Source organism: Balaenoptera physalus (genome assembly GCF_965194825.1).
Source record: "Balaenoptera physalus genome assembly, chromosome: 6".
Classification (NCBI taxonomy): Eukaryota; Metazoa; Chordata; class Mammalia; order Artiodactyla; family Balaenopteridae; genus Balaenoptera; species Balaenoptera physalus.
The window spans coordinates 97,722,982-97,738,927 of record NC_138885.1 but is presented as its reverse complement, the minus strand read 5'-3'; the positions used below and the strand labels follow the sequence as shown (position 1 = coordinate 97,738,927).

Here is a 15,946-nt window from a genome sequence, read left to right as displayed (position 1 = left end):
TTAGTTAAGAACACCACACTGACTCTGTCCATCTCTATTTTGAATTTAAATGACAAATCCTCTAATGTTTGTCTTAAGTGTCTCGAGTATCAACTACCTTAACAAATAGAAGTCTATCATCAGGCCCTTACCTAGTTCCTTCGCTTAGGTACCATCTGGATAGGGAGACGGGATGGATATGCCGAAGTTAGAGTATTTAAGTTTGCATTAAGAAAAGAGAGAATACACCAGAAAGTCTCTGCTAAGTCCCACGAGATGTTAAATAGAACCACGAACAGGAAGGGCCGCGGATTGGAGGGTCTCAGGCCGGGCTGGGAAATGGGAACGGGGGAAAGAATTGGGCATTCGGGTAGGGAAGAGGGAAGGAGACTGGCCGGACGCGACTGGTAAAGAATAAGGGGTGGGGACGCCAAGCAGAGCCAGCCTTCGTCCCCGGTGCCCAGCCCTGGGAGAGCCAACTCCGGGCAAGAAGGAGCCCTAGGCGGCGTCTCCCTCCCGGGGGACCCTGGGGGCGGCGGAGGCCAGAGGTAAGCCCGAGAGCAGACGGCGCCGACCCCGCGAGGGGCGAGGCGCGCCCGCCGCTTCTTACCTTCGGGCATCTCCCGGTCGCTGATGTGCTGCAGGTGGTGGCCTTCGCCACCTGCGAAATCCAACTCGGCGGGTTCCACGGTAGCCGCCGCCGGAGCTACTGCCACCGCGTTCCCGGCCGCCGCCTTGTAGACCTCAGACTCGCAGTCCGGCTCCGCTGACCCCCTGCGCCGGCCCGACTTGGGGCTGGCATTGGGGGACAGGCAACAAGACAGCGAGTTCCCCATGGGGCGCCTTCACTCCTCGCCGCCGCCGCCTCCGCTCGTCCCCCAACTCCGCCGAGCTCAGAAGCCGCCCCCTCCCCCAACAATGGCGCGGCGGGCACTGGCAGCCCCGGGCTATGCCGGGGCTGTGCCGCACATGCAGACGCGACTTCGCCCGCCGCTCTCCTGTCCGCCCAGCCGCCGGGCCCCGGGCAGGGGTCCGGCCCCGGCCGCACCCCCGCCGCCGCCGCCTCCCCGGAGCCAACTAGTCTGTGAGGGCGGTGACCAGACCGGCTTATTTAAAAGGGGTGGGAACCAGACAAGCGCTGAGACGCGCAGCCACTGCAGGGAGAGAGCGCAGTCAGAGCTCCTCCTCCTTCCGCCGCCGCCTCCCGACTGAAAGTAGCTCGCCCGGCCGGCCCTTGCCTACCGGAATGTGTCCTTCGGTCACCTGGTTACGACGGACCAATCACGACCAGAGTTCCCTCCACGCGCCCTCCTCAGAGCGCAGGCATGTGACTCACAATGCCCCGCCCCCGCCCGCGGCTGCCCCGCCCCCCGAGCAGCGCGCCCCGGACTCTGGTTTCCATTCATCTCTCGCGCTCCGAGCTTTCCGGTCCTGCGGGAAGCGCCACGGGAGTTTGTTAATCGAAGCCGTCCTGAGTCAGTGGGCTCTGTAGAAAGCCCCTGTTCGTAAAATGCCAGTTCAGTTAGCAACTCGGTTTCACCGGGTCCACAGTTGACTCATTTGATGTATTGCTCAACGAACTTAGTTTCACCCCAATTTTTGACCGTTTTTTTATAACTGAATGCTCCTCCTGTCTTGCCTTCCAAAGAGTGTTAGTTTCCGCCTACAGTTTAACCATAGCAACCCCCGGGGCCCTGGTCCTACTCTCAATAAAGAGCTGTGGCTGTGTCTTGAATGAGACTCGAGGACACGTCAGCCCTCCACTTCCTCATCAGTAAATTAGGGACCGAACTCCTCCCTCCCACCTCTGAGGCGCTGGGATTCAGCAACTCGCTTTTCTCGCCTGTTGCTCTCTTCCACGGCAGGAGTTTCCAGGTTTCCCTACTTTAGCCAACAACAACGCATAAAGCACGATTTTCTCATACAAACTTGAGAGTCACAAAGTGAAGTACCACGGTCTTGATTTGATGAAGATGATAACGATAGTTAACATTTGGCAAACACTATGCGCCCGCCCCCGTTCCAAGTGAGGTACTCATTTAACCCTCGGGAACAAAATCCTCAGAAACCTTCATTTTACAGATTTTACAGAAGCTAAGTCACGTTCCCAAGGTCACATGATTGCTCAGGGGTGTGGCCAGGATTTGATCCCTGATTGTGTGGATCCCCAAAGGCACCTTATTGTGATCATCAGAAAATAAAGGTCGAAGTCAAATTTGGTTGGAAGTGGCATAGTGTATCAGGATTTTCTTTTTTTAAGGAGGAACAATTTTTTGATGTGGATTTTAAAATACTTTCCCTTCATTCAACATTGATTAGTCCCTCCTACATGCCAGGCACCCGTGTGTGAAAAATAGTCCTGCCCTCAGTGACCTCAGGCACGGTGAGAAAACAAAGGCTTAGAAAGCCCAATAGTCTGAGGTCACACTGCTGCAAAGTACTTAAACCTGAAATTCAAACCTAGATCTATTAACCCCAAGTAGATGCTGGGGTAAAGAGCTTGGTTTTCTTCCCAGAAACATGAGAGCCATTGAATGTTGTGAGGTTAAGGAGTCACTATCAGGTGGTTTGTAGTGAGGTCACGCTTGAGAATAAGTAGGACTGATGGAAGCAACAAAACCCATTAAGAGACTTTATATTCATCTAAGAGAGGAGTGAGGGCTCAAACTAAAGGCAGTGGCAGAGATTGGAGTGGAGGGAAAGGATCTGAGGTCATCTGGGAGGTAGAATAGAAGTGCTCAGTGACTAGATATGGAGCGGGAAGGGGAAAAGAGAAGCAAAAATGGCTGCTAGGGTTCTGGCTTAGGGAACTATGTAGAGTGTGGTTACTTTTTCTTAGATAGTGCAGGAAAAGGAAGAGGTTTGGGAAGGAAGATCATTTTGGGTTCTGTTAAGCGGAACATGGAAATGGAGCTCTCTGGTTGAAAGTAAGCCTCTGCAGGCTAAGTCCATTTTGTGATATCCCAACTTATGTTTTCAAAAATAACACATTAAATCAATTTAAAAATGTGATTGGGGAAATTCCCTAATGTTGACAGCTAAGAATATCACATTTTTCATGGAGCAACTTGGAATCTATGGTTTTAGTAAATGAGGCATCCTATGTAAAATAAAACTGGTAAATGAAAACAACATTTAAAATTGTGTTGTCATTAGAGTATACACAAAGTAATTGAAGCTGTAGGTATAGAAGTGATTGCCTTGAGAAGACATGTATAATAAGGAAAGGAAGAAAGGAAGGAAGGAAAGAAGGAAGGAAGGAGGGGAAGAAGGAAAGCAAGAAGGAAGGAAGAGAAGGAAGGGAAGGAAAGAAGGGGTCTTCAAAAATAGGGAGATTTAAGTGGCATTTAAGTAAACCTGCCAAAGGGAGCAGTGGCAATCAAGGGACCTGAGTATTAATTAGGAATGACTGATCACGTGAGTCCCATGAGGGTAGGGATCACATCTGCTTCTCATTTCTGGAGCAGAGCACCTAGCACAGTACCTGGCCAGTAGATGCTCCATTCGCAATTGTCCAGTGTTGTCCATGGGGCAGGAAAGCTACAAATACCATTGGCTGTGGCAGCTGGGTGACTGGGGATGTGTGCAAGCTGGATGGCAGGCAGTGAGTAAAGAAATGAATAGGGAACAGAAGTGCCCTTGACCGGTGGGGAGGGCCGCGCTGTGCACCCCTCTGCTCTCGCTGCAGGGAGATGGCTTAGCGACTTCTCCTGGGGAGGTTCCTGGCCTCCATAATCTGCAGGAAGCCCTCTCAGAGTCAGTGGGCGCCCCTTGCCTCCAGGGCCCTGCAGACCCCACAGCGCAGTCCTAATAACCTGACAGTAACACCCAGCCAAGCCCAGTCAATATACACCACCAGAGTCTGTACAATGACCTTTAACATCCAGGATGGACTAGACTTTCAAGACTGAGTTGTCAACAGTGAGACACCAGTGGTTGTGGATTTCCATGCACAGTGATGTGGTCCCTGCAAGATCCTGGGGCCAAGGTTAGAGAAGGTGGTGGCCAAGCAGCATGGAAAGGTGGTGATGGCCAAGGCGGATATTGATGACCACACAGACCTCGCCATAGAGTATGAGGTATCAGCTGTGCCCACCGTGCTGGCCATCAAGAATGGGGATGTGGTGGACAAGTTTGTGGGCATCAAGGATGAGGACCAGCTGGAGGCCTTCCTGAAGAAGCTGATTGTCTGACAAGCAGGGAAGCGTCCTGACTGCCCCTGCCCACCTGGGCCCCGTGGTCCCGGGGGACCCAGATAGAACTCATAGCCCTTCTGTGCCGGCCCTTCCTACCTCCTCCCTCTGCCTGGCCCCTGTGGGTCCGTGCTTTGGAGACCAGGCCTCCAAACACAGGAGCCTCAAGTGCTCCCAACCTGGCTGACCGCCAGGGTGGCCGCCCAAGGAGCGGTGCCGCCACCGAGCTGGGACAGCCGTCTCCTCACCCACTCTCTGCTCCTTCTAGGGCTTGTTGCCGTGCTCCCAGGATGCTGGGACAGAGTCCCGGGGCCAGCCTGCAGTAACAGCTTGGTCTCCCTGCTCCCAGGGCTTCCCTGGTGGCGCAGTGGTTGAGAATCTGCCTGCTAATGCAGGGGACACGGGTTTGCGCCCTGGTCTGGGAAGATCCCACATGCCGCGGAGCAGCTGGGCCCGTGAGCCACAATTACTGAGCCTGCGCGTCTGGAGCCTGTGCTCCGCAACAAGAGAGGCCGCGATAGTGAGAGGCCCGCGCACCGCGATGAAGAGTGGCCCCCGCTTGCCACAACTAGAGAAAGCCCTCGCACAGAAGCGAGGACCCAACGCAGCCAAAAATAAATTAAAAAAAAAAAAAAGAAACCCATACAAGTGAGAGTAATATACATAATTCCCTCATTTTTTGTAGGTCTGTAATAAAGAACTTTATGTGATCCCCTCTAAAAAAAAAGAAAGAAATGAATAGGAGGTGAGAAAATGGAGACAAGGATTCTCTTCCCAAACATTTGGTTGAGAAGAGAGACGTGGTAGTCATTAGAAGGAGATGTACAGTTAAGAATGCTTTTTTTTTTTTAAGATGGAAAAAAAATGTGAGTATATTTATATGTTAAAGGGTGAGAGCTGATAGAGAAAAAAGGAGTTTGAGGTTAGAGGAGACAGGAGAATTGACAGAGTGAGGTCCCCAAGAAGGCAGAACTGGATGCATTCCAGGGCAGGCATAGATTAGCTTTGGACTGAGAGAAAAGCAAGGAGAGAGGACCTGGGTGACAGACCTCTATTCTGGGTCTGTCAGAATTGAGACATTTCTGATAGAGGAGAGGTTCAGGAAGAGCTCATCTGACGACCTCTATTTTTCTCTATTATAATAGGCTTCTGTTTGGAAAGCTACTCTGGGAAAGAGAGGATAATGTGTAGAGAAGTTTACACATCAGAAAAGCTCAATATACCTAACAAAAAAAGAAATAATATCTTCCCTCAAAGTTGGATAAATTGAAAAGAAATTTGAGCAAAAACCAAGGAGCTCAGGTATAAATAGGTATGTCACAAAAGTGGAAGATGTGAACTATTTGTTCCTCCAAATAGTTAAAAGACATAGCAACAACTTTGGGGGGAAGAGTGTAAAAAATTAAGAAGAAAATGGCATGTAATTGCAAAAAGTGTGAACTTTACAAACCCTTTAATCACATAAGAGACCAAAAAAAGACCACAGGGAATATTCTTCTTTATTAAAAGGCTACCAGGAGGAAAAGGTCACCTCAAATATCAGGGAAGCAAGGATGATTAATATTTAATTTAGTTGTTTAAAAGATATAAGTAAGGTCTGGGGACAAAAACAGGCAACAGATTGAAATGTGGGAAACGACGGTGGAATGGGAAAGGATTCAATGAAGTTCAGTTTCAGTAAACAACATCTTGTTAAATCCTTAGGACCTAACTGACTACATTCCATGACAATAATAATATTGTCTGAAGTCCTAGGAACGCCATTAGATACCATTTTGGATGATTCTTGTAGTCTTGAGACAACGCCTAAGATCGTTTCAAAATAGTGCCTGCATTTAACAGCAGATGCATACAAAAATAGGTAGGTGTGACCTTGAAAATTAAAGAATTTTTAATTTGCTAAGCAGAAAAAATATTAGGAAGCATCGTTATGAAAATAGATTTGAAAATATTTTGTTTTAAGGGAACATTGGAGGGCAGTAAGAAAAAACTGTATCCTTTTATGACAGTGGCAAGTCTGGGAGAGCAAAAGGAAGCAAAGAGAAGTAATGTGGTTTGAATTAAGCAAGAGTTTGATTCTGTGATAGAATCTGACACCTTGCATATGCCTACTGATGGCTGAACATTCCCTGGGAGAACTTTATGATTAGTGTTTTACATGGATCTGGAGTAAACTCCTTCATTCATTCATCTTATTCACTCAGTAGCTGTTCAATACCCGAGCCCTTACCACAGGCCACACTTTTTAGGTGCAGAGAATGTTGCTTTGACCAAGAAAAACAAGGTCCTTGTTCTCATGAAATTTATCTTCTAATAGGGGAGTCAACAGATAGTCTTATCCATCACATCTCAAACTCATGGCCCAGGATGGCTATTGGTCTCCAGCTATTGTGACTTCATTCCAGACAGTAGGGTGAAGGAGGAGAAGGGAGATTTTTCAGAAGATCCACATAGTACAGTACTTACATATCATTGGCTTAAAGCTTAGTCACATGGCCACACAGAGCTGCAAGGGAGGCTCAGAAAATGTAATCATATAGCTGAGTAACTAATGCAGAAGGGAGAACTAGATATTGAAACTGGATATTGAAAGCACTCTCTGTAACAAACAACCTGAAAGAAAAGATTAGAGAAGTTTCAACTTCAAGAAGGATCATGATAAAATTTCATAGCCCTTTGCAAGCACGTATGAAAAATTTATACAAGGAGTTTTGTAATGATCTTGTCTTAAGCTAAGAGGACAGAAAAAGTGGAGAGAGGCTTAAACTCTAGAATGAAACTAGGTTAGATGCAAGAAAGTCTATGATGGTCAAGTGAACAGGATTATATATCATATTTGTGTGTTGTAACTAATTGGATTCTATCTTGAGTATTACAACTAGTTCTTATAGAAGAGGATTCTGTGTGTAAGTAATATGTACATTTTTTTCTGGACATAGAGTCTACCCTTATCATCATATTCTCAATGATGTATGTAAACAAAAAAAGTTAAGAATAACTATTATACCTGATTTGATGTGGAACAACTTGACTTCTCTCATTCCCAACTTCAGAACATTATAATCCGGATTTTTTAGTAAGTAGAGCATTCAATGGTACTGGTATATTCAGTACCATTGTAGTAAACTACCCAGTGTCTCTTCTACGTGTCTTTTTCTACTCCTTCTGAACTCTTCTCCCACCTTCTCTCTTCTCACAACATCTAGGTTTCTTTCTGCCAAGTGAGTCCGTTGAGATGAGAATGCGAATTTAGTTGAAATGATGCGCTAAAAAAAAACTGAAAAGGTGTTAGTTTACCATACCATCAGGGCAATTAATGCTCACTGGACAGGTCAGTTCTGGCCCCAAATGTCCCCTGTGGCTACAATTCCAAAACAAACATCAGAGACAAACTTTCTGTGACAAGTTCTAGGAAAAGGCTGCAGTTTTAAGAGAGAGTAGGGGTTTCCTTTTGCCTTCCTGGGACGGTCATTTTTCTCTGCTATTTAATGGTTTATTTACTTCCATTTTCTAAGTGTTACAGGAAATCTAAAATCTTTCTCAGCCCACTGTTAGTGCTTCCTTCAATCACCTCCAAGTGGGGGTGGAAGAGCCTATCTCTTCTGGAAGTGCCTTTCTCTCCTGGTTTTCTAAAGCAGATGCCAGCTCTACTCCCAGCTCCAAAGACTGTAAAAGCATGTGGCCTGCACTTAACTAGTTTCATAAGAGAGCTCCCCTCTACACTTGCCCAGGAAATAACTCACTGCCAAATCCACTTAGAACAAGGCAGAGTGTTTTAAAAAAAACACATTAGATGCTTTCAATTGTATTTTTCTTAATCATGCCAATGCGCCTTTCCTCCCCGCATTTCCATATTTCCATTTGTTTCCCTTGTGTGACATCTTGGTACATTTAAGATATTTCAGTTTTATTCTCTTAAAGTTGCCTTACTGAAGTTAGAACCATTTTCTTGCAGTGATTTAACATGTTCCCCTCAGCATCTCCTAGTAGCCTTTTTGACAACAGCTTCCTCAAATGAAGTTGATGTTAGAAGGAGGAGTTTCATTAAACTTGACAGCAGGGAGAAGTTTGAAGATGTCTTTTTAACCAGGTTTGCCTCCTAGAAACAAAGATCATAGGCTTTAGGACATGAATTTTTTCTCATGATGGCTCTATTGCCCTGTTCTGGAGACAAATCGATTTTTATACTCATAGCATGGCATCGACCCTGAAGTACCTCTAGAACTTTTCTATCAGAAGGGATTAGGACAGCAAACTGGATGGAGGTAGGGGCCAGGGAACTTGTCTTAAGAGTTATATTTGAATAGAAAGAACACTTGGAGAAAAACCCAACGACTGAGGTTACATTTGGGGGGCGGGTAAGGCCTTGTCCCTTCTAGTGACTAGACCTGGGTGCTCATTTGATGAGCCTAGGTTGAGTAATGCTATACACCCCATGAGTTGTTTCATTCCAGTTGTACTTACTACGTAGATAAAATCAAATACTCCTCTGAAAATAATACTTTGTTTATGCAATCAATGCTTTGCCCAGGAGAGGCAAAGAAAAGCCGAGACCACAGAAGCCGCTGAAGCCAATGTCCAAAATGAGTCTACCCTGTTCTTTGCAACCGGTTTGCTCTGTCCCACCTTGGCCACCTGGTAAACCTCTACTCATTCTTTGAGGCTTAACTCAAGCGGGTCCTTCTCTGCACTGATTCTCTGACTCCCTCAAGGCTGTGAGATTCTACATCTTCAGAGCATGAGTTCCTTCTGGAAAGCAGCCTTGTATCACATTGTGTGGTCATTGTTTGACACCCTCATTAAACTAGCCACTCCCCTGAGGACAGAGCTATTTTACTCAGCTTTTTGGTATCCCTGGCACTAAGTATAATACCTAGCTTGCAGCAGTCTCAATACATTTTTCTTGAATGACCAGATAAATGAATGAAAAAGTTGAATTGAGAGCACCAACAATCACAATTTGAAAACTGTTATAATTATTTTTTACTTTTCAGTCTTCTCTATTCTCTTTTGTGCCTCTGCTTCTAGTTTCTGTTCCCCTGCAGCATTTTTAAACAGCAACAGTCATCTTCTAACGCTCACAATTTTATGGGTGAGGCAGGGCACAGTGGGGACTGCTCATCCCTTTTCCAGGACTGCTGGGGCCTCAGCGGGAGTGGATCTAGCAACTGGACGTGGCAAAGATGGCTCACACAGGGCCACACAGCTGGGGTGTCTGTTCTGGCTGTCGGCTGGGGTCCTCGGTTCCTCTCCATGTCACGTCTCCTGAGGCTGGAATGTCCACAGTGGCTTCTTCACTCCTATGTCACGTGCCTGGTCTGCGAAGGCTGGAACATCTGGGTCTGGCTGGACATCTCTCACCACGTGGTGGTCTCGGAGTAGTCAGACTTCTTACTAGACAAGGATATGTAATCCCAGTGTGTTTCACTTCTCTGGTAAACACATTAATCTAAAAATATGGGGGAGGGACTTCCCTGGCGGTCCAGTGGTTAAGACTCTGTGCTTCTAATGCAGGGGGCACGGGTTTGATCCCTGGATGGGGAACTGAGATCTCACATGCCGCATGGTGAGGCCAAAAAATTAAAAATTAAAATAAAAACAATATGGGGGAGGTGTGGTGAGCAGCATTCCTTCAATTAGAGAAAAAAAAAAACCTCAAAGCCAACTTCTTCACTGTTATGAAGTTCGTCCAGACCATCACCTTACAATGGATTATGCTAAATTACTGCAACCATAGCTAAGTCTTATGCACTACCCACCATTCAAATAATTCCTTTCCCCACTTGGTCTCTGAGTTTTTTGGTAGCTAGAAAGAACACAGATTTCTGCAGAAACAACTTTGCCATAGGTTAAGTTTATTTTGTGATGTCCCAACTTACATGTTGAAAGTAACATATAGTCCATTAAATCAAATGGAGAAGAGTAATAGAGGAAATTTCCTAAAGTTTAAGTGCTAAGAATATCTTATTTTTCTAGTGATAACTTTGACAGAGCAAATTAGAATCTATGGTTTCAGCAAAGGAGGTGTCCTATGTAAAATGAAACCACTGATGAAAACAGCACTCTAAATGTTATTATCACGCTACTTTTAATTAGTAATTTCCATGTGAATGTGTACTGTGAAGTCCTTGACATGCAGAAACGAATACCCACAAAACCCCCAGGATACAGTAATATAAAAGTCCCTAAGGGAGACTCTCCACGTGGGACCAAAGGCCCATCTGACCCATTACATAAGGATCTTCCCTTCTGGGAAGTAGGTGGAATGAACACGCTGTTTGCTATTGCCTGCTTTTAAAGCAAGGTATGCCAAGGTCTGTGTGCCCTTCTCCAGAAGTATCAGGGGAGAAGCCTGAAACATCTGCAAGCTCTGTTTAGCGCTCTTTTGGGTAGAAATCATGCTTTGCTGGCATTTTATGTTTCTATAAAAGAATAGGGAGAAACTTGCCTCTCAGAGTCCTCAATGAGATAATAAGGTCGTGGTTAGGTAGCAATTGTGATTAGGTGTCTGCTGAGGAGAAAGAAAGAAACCGGATCAGAAAAATATACATTCCCTACAGGTATCCTTACAGGGCCTTGACTGAGGGCCAAATAATCACAGAGAGAGCAATGCCAGTTCTGAGGCTCAGGATAATTTGGATAATTAATTATAATTAAGTAGCGATTAATAATGATTTGAATAATTGAAGGTTCCCCACCTTCAGTCTGTGGGCTGGGAGCAGTGCCATGCTGAGCCATGATGGAGCCTGAAACAAAGCAGAAATTAGTAATACTTATCTGGCTCTATTAAAATTGTTGATATTTTGTTCATTATAGATTTTTAAACATATTTTCATTAAAACTATTCCATTAAAATATTGTTTATCTTGATCATGGTTTTGATATCCCCTTAAAAACTTGGCACTGGCAGCAAGTGCCTCATTATTCCCCCGACCCCAGGCCCTGTACCCAGAAGCAATGTGAGGGGTACTCTGGATATTGCTTGGTCTGCCCTTGACAGAGAATAAAGGGAGAGTCAAATCCTTGGATTGGTCCCTGACTTTTTGTGTCCTAAAATTTCTAAATCATTGAGCTCAAAAGAATCAAATTCCAGTCTGGGCCAGAGATGGAAGGCAGCCCCAAGTCTTGAGTGTACCACTATTACCCCATTTTACAGAAGAGAAACTGAGACTCAGTACGATTGACATGTATGCCTAGATGACAAATCTAGAAGGTGGAATATGAAGACTTGAATCCAGGCTATGTGGATTCCATGGGCTGTGCTCTCAGCCACTGGGCTCCAAGGGACTGCCCATGCACTGTTTCCTACCATTTCCCAGTGAAAAAGACAAATAATGTATTTTTTCTCTCTTAACATAACAGCCAGTTATGAGTATGAGTAAATATCTTCTATTAACTTTTAATAAATTTATTGTCTTTTTACTCTTACAGAAGTAATATATATTCACTAAAGAGAAATTAGAAAATACACATAAATGAGAAATCAAAATCCCACCCCCAGAGCCACCCACTATTACCATTTTTTTGCATATCTCTCCAAGCTTTATTTTATTTTTTTGTTTTTTTCTGTTCTCTAAGTCTTATTTTAATAAAGATAAATTATATGTATATGATTTTAAAATGAAACTATGCTACACATGCAGTTTTTTAAAATGTGCTTTCTTCACTTAACAATATACCTTGAACATCTTTCTCTGTCACTGCTTTTTTGCAGAGTAATTTGTAATGGTTTCATAACATGCATTCATTCTTTCATGAATATTTATTGAGGCCCTGCTACTTTCCAGGCATCAGCTAGGCGCTAGAGATGCATCGGTTAACAAAACAAAGAATTTGGCCCTCTAGGGTTGACATTGAAGTAGGAGACCTTCAAAAATGAATAAATGTGTGTCAGTTAATAGGGACGCTATTTTGGATGTGTCAGGGAGTCTTCTCTGATAAGAGGCTAACACGGGCTTAACTGTCCCATAAAACTGTCTCCCCTAAAATTTATATGTTGAAGTCCTAACCCCCAGTACCTCAAAATGTGACCGTATTTGGAGATAGGGTCTTTAAAGTGGTAATAAGCTACGGTGAGATCTTTAGGGTAACCCCTAATCTATTATGACTGGGATCCTTTTAAGAAGAGGAAATTTGGACACAGACACATAGAAGGAATACCATGTGAAGACACAGGGAGAAGTGGGCCACCTGTAACCCAAGGAGAGAGACCTGGAACTGATCCTTCCCTCACAGCTCTCAGAGGAAACCAACCCTACTAGCATCTTGATCTTAGGCTTTCAGCCTCCAGAGCGGTGAGAAAATTAATTTCCATTGTTTAAGCCACCCAGTCTACAGTACTTTGTTATGGCTGCCCCAGGAAACTAATAAATTCAGAGAAAGAGGTCTGAATGAAATAAGAGGGTACCAGCCCTCTGGAGTCTGGGGACCAGGGAGGGCCAAGGCTTGGTAGTTTGCATTAGAGGAAAGCAAAGGGGTCTGGGGCCTGGAAGGGTGGCTGAGGGGAGAAAGGAAGCAGAGAAGTCAGAAGAGGCAACAGGGCACCGCTGGGTCCTCAAGCACCCTGCAGGCCTTGGAAAGAACTTCAGATTATACTCTGGGGAGACAGGAAACCACTGGGGAACAGTTGGATCTGACATACTTTAACAAAGGCCCTCAGCTTCTGCATGGAACCCAGATAAGATGTATCAAAATGTTTGTAACTCTTTTATTAATCAATTAAATTATTTAAGCAGTGCATCTTAGTGAAAGGAATGAGAAGCAGGGAGAGGGGTTTCTGGGACACTGGCCCCAAGCCTTAAGCCTTCTTTGTATCCCCACCATCCCAACTGGCCATCCCATTCCCCGATCTGACAAACTGTATAAACTGTCATTTTAAACCAGCTTCAGACTTTTCCATGAGTCCTTCTCCACAGGGTCATACAGTGGGACCTCTCCTCCCCCAGGCTGAGGCCAGTTGGTGGCTATCCCTCCCTTTGCTTATGTCTGTTCCCTCTCCCTGGGTCTCACACCAAGGTTCCCAATCCTCAGGCTCCCTCCACCCAACTCAAGCCTTCTTAACTCACTGGCACCAACAGCCATCTGCCAAGATTCCATCTTACTCTTCTCTCTCCCTCTCTCCCTCCTCCTTTCCCTCATTCCTAGCTTCTCCTAGGAAATGGAGAAATGGAAGCCTCCTCTGATATCTGAAAATGAAATTTCACGGAAGTGGACAATCCCCATATGAACTCATGGTTACTCAGGCCAATTGGAAACCTCATGCCTTCCTAACAAGTCAGAGATAATGGCTGCATGGGCAATAACAGTCCAGGGTTGGACTGAACTTTGACCAGCGTGCTCCTGTTAGGAGGCTTTTCATTAGTTTCCAGACTCCTCTTAGGCTACTGATAGGTCCTCTCTTGTAGAAAGAGCCCTCATCAGTAACTTCCTTTAAGAATGTGTGTGCTTATTTTTGCCTCCTGCTCAAAATCTTTCTATGTCCTCCATTGCCTCCCACCGAAGGCCTATTGACTCTATCACTGTACACTTGTCATTCTATTCTAGGCTGAGCTTTGACTGTTATTCACTGAAAACAAGGGATCAAACTGATCCTCTTTCTCAAAGAGCAATAAACACATAGAAGCAGAAAAAAACAAATGGATTCCATTAGTAAGTGTGCCAGTTCAGCCCAGACTAACAGGCTAATCCACTCTTTGACCGCAGGAGAGAGTTGACATTAAAAAAACAGGCAGTGGTACCTATATAAGCTGGATATTCCCAAGTGCAGATGCCCTGGGCCTACAAAGGGGAACACCACGAGGGCCACTGGCCCCGGTCCTCTGTCACAAAGGGCCTCAATGCCACCAGGTTATACCTATAATTACAGAGAAGCATTGGCAGGTTTGAAGAAAGAAGATATCACCACCCAACTTAATTCTGGGTCTCATTACTGGGCCACATCTGTTGTGTATGATCACATCTGTTGTGTATGTTGTGTATGTGTATGATGTAACTCCTTTAATCATTTTGGGAATGGCATAATTATATTGAACTGAATAAATACACGTGTACATGTGTAGGTTGAAACAGTTTACGCCTTAGATATTGACATTGAAAATATACCACAAATTTTGTAACTTTCATTTCTATTTTGCACTTCTTTTCCTTCTTTTTCTTTCTTTTTTATTTTGTTTTGGTTTAATATAGGACTGGCCTGGGCCTCTCTTGACCTCTGACAGGCCCCATGAAAACCTGAAACCGAGGCAAGGTGACAAAGTCTGGTCCTTCAGCACTAAGGGCCTCCTCATGTTACTTCTTTACTTAGAAAAATAAAATGTTGTTGCAGAAGACCCAGAGCCACAAATGTTCTTCCCAGGTGAATCAGTTTCTGGAATTCTTAGATTTTTAGTTTAATTTAGCCGTCAGGGAATTGTGTAGACTGGAAATATCTAGGCAAGACCAAAACAAAATCTCAAGTGGGCATCTGTCTCTTCCAGGTGAGTTAGAATCAGATACGCCTCTGCGAGGAAGCGAGTGAGGGAACCATTCTCACCCAACACATTCGCCTCAAAATCAGATACAGGGTGAGTAAATAGTTACACATCTTGCTTCATATCTTACCAGATTCCCATTTCTATTTTTTTTGAGCAAAACAGCAAAGCACCTAATATATGTCATTAAATATGTTTGCAATACTATAATTTAATCTTTGTAACTGCCATTGCTAACCAGACACTAACATGCCCATATGTTCAGTATAGAAATGACGGCATGAATCTTTTTAGCAACTCCTTGTACTTCATAATAATACTGGGTCATCTTGAGTGTGAGGGATCATGACGCTGTCTGTATGTAGTTTTAAATTCCCTAGTGATGCCAAATATATTTGTGTCAACAGATACTGTTCCAAAATACCGGAGTTCAATGTAGCTGAATACCAGAGGACTGACTCAAATGACTGCAGAGGAAATAAATACATCTTTAACTAACTCAGATGGCAAAATGCTGAAAACTCAGAAAATCTGTATTACAAAGAACTGGAAAGTAGTAAAGTAAAACATTTCCAGAAAGGCTAATCAATTTAGTGTTTTCTTTAATTATATTATTGGAACCCTTTTCAATTCACATCTTTTCTCAGCCATATGTGAAAAACTGTTTTTTACCAACTTATGATAGCATCTAATGAATTATGAATAATAAATCATCATTAGAAATGTAGAAATCTGTTTTATACTACAGAAGTATTCAATATAGTAAAATACCAATAATCATAGTAATAATAATCACCAAAGTAATATGTAACTCTGATTGAGTACTTAATATGAGCTAGAAGCTTCACTAAGTACCTTTATGGATTGTTTTATATTAACCTCCCAAGAACCTTGTGAGATAGGTAAAATAATTTGCTAATTCCTATTCTAATGAATGGCTAAGATTTTTATTGAGAATTTTCTGTGTGTCAGGCACTGTGCATGTATTAACTCATTCATTCCTCACAACTCTCCACAAAGCAGATGCTCTCATTATTCCCATTTTAGGCATGAGGAAACTGAGATAAAGAGTTGAAGTGACCTGCCCAGGGCTACTAAGCTGTAAGTGACATAGCCAACCCCCAAACTCCATCTGTCTGGCTCCAAGTTCAATCTTTCCTTACTAAACAGCGGCTCAACACCTGCTATATTTTCTTTGAAACTTCTGTGTGCCAGGCACTGTAGCAAATGGTCTTCATATGTTAATTATCCCTCCTTGAGGAGCTCATTGTTTTCCCATTTTTCAGATGAGAAAAGGAAGGCACA

At 44.1% G+C, this 15,946-nt stretch overlaps 1 protein-coding gene across 9 annotated transcripts in view; it reads right to left on the bottom strand.

Annotated features, from left to right (window-relative positions):
- The window catches only part of LOC309663337 (cyclin-Y-like protein 1), a 117,403-nt gene that overhangs the window by 35,008 nt on the left and 66,449 nt on the right, over nt 1–15,946 (bottom strand). The window contains exon 1 of one of the 9 annotated variants that reach the window (XM_082467261.1): nt 7,180–7,426. The exons of 6 other annotated variants lie outside the window; for them this stretch is intronic. In XM_082467261.1, coding sequence (XP_082323387.1) covers nt 7,180–7,261 — 82 coding nt within the window. In that variant the 5' untranslated portion in view covers nt 7,262–7,426. Of the gene's footprint in view, nt 1–589; nt 1,417–7,179; nt 7,427–15,946 lie in introns of those variants that run through there. 2 more of the 9 variants (XM_082467252.1, XM_082467253.1) reach the window with 2 other exon arrangements.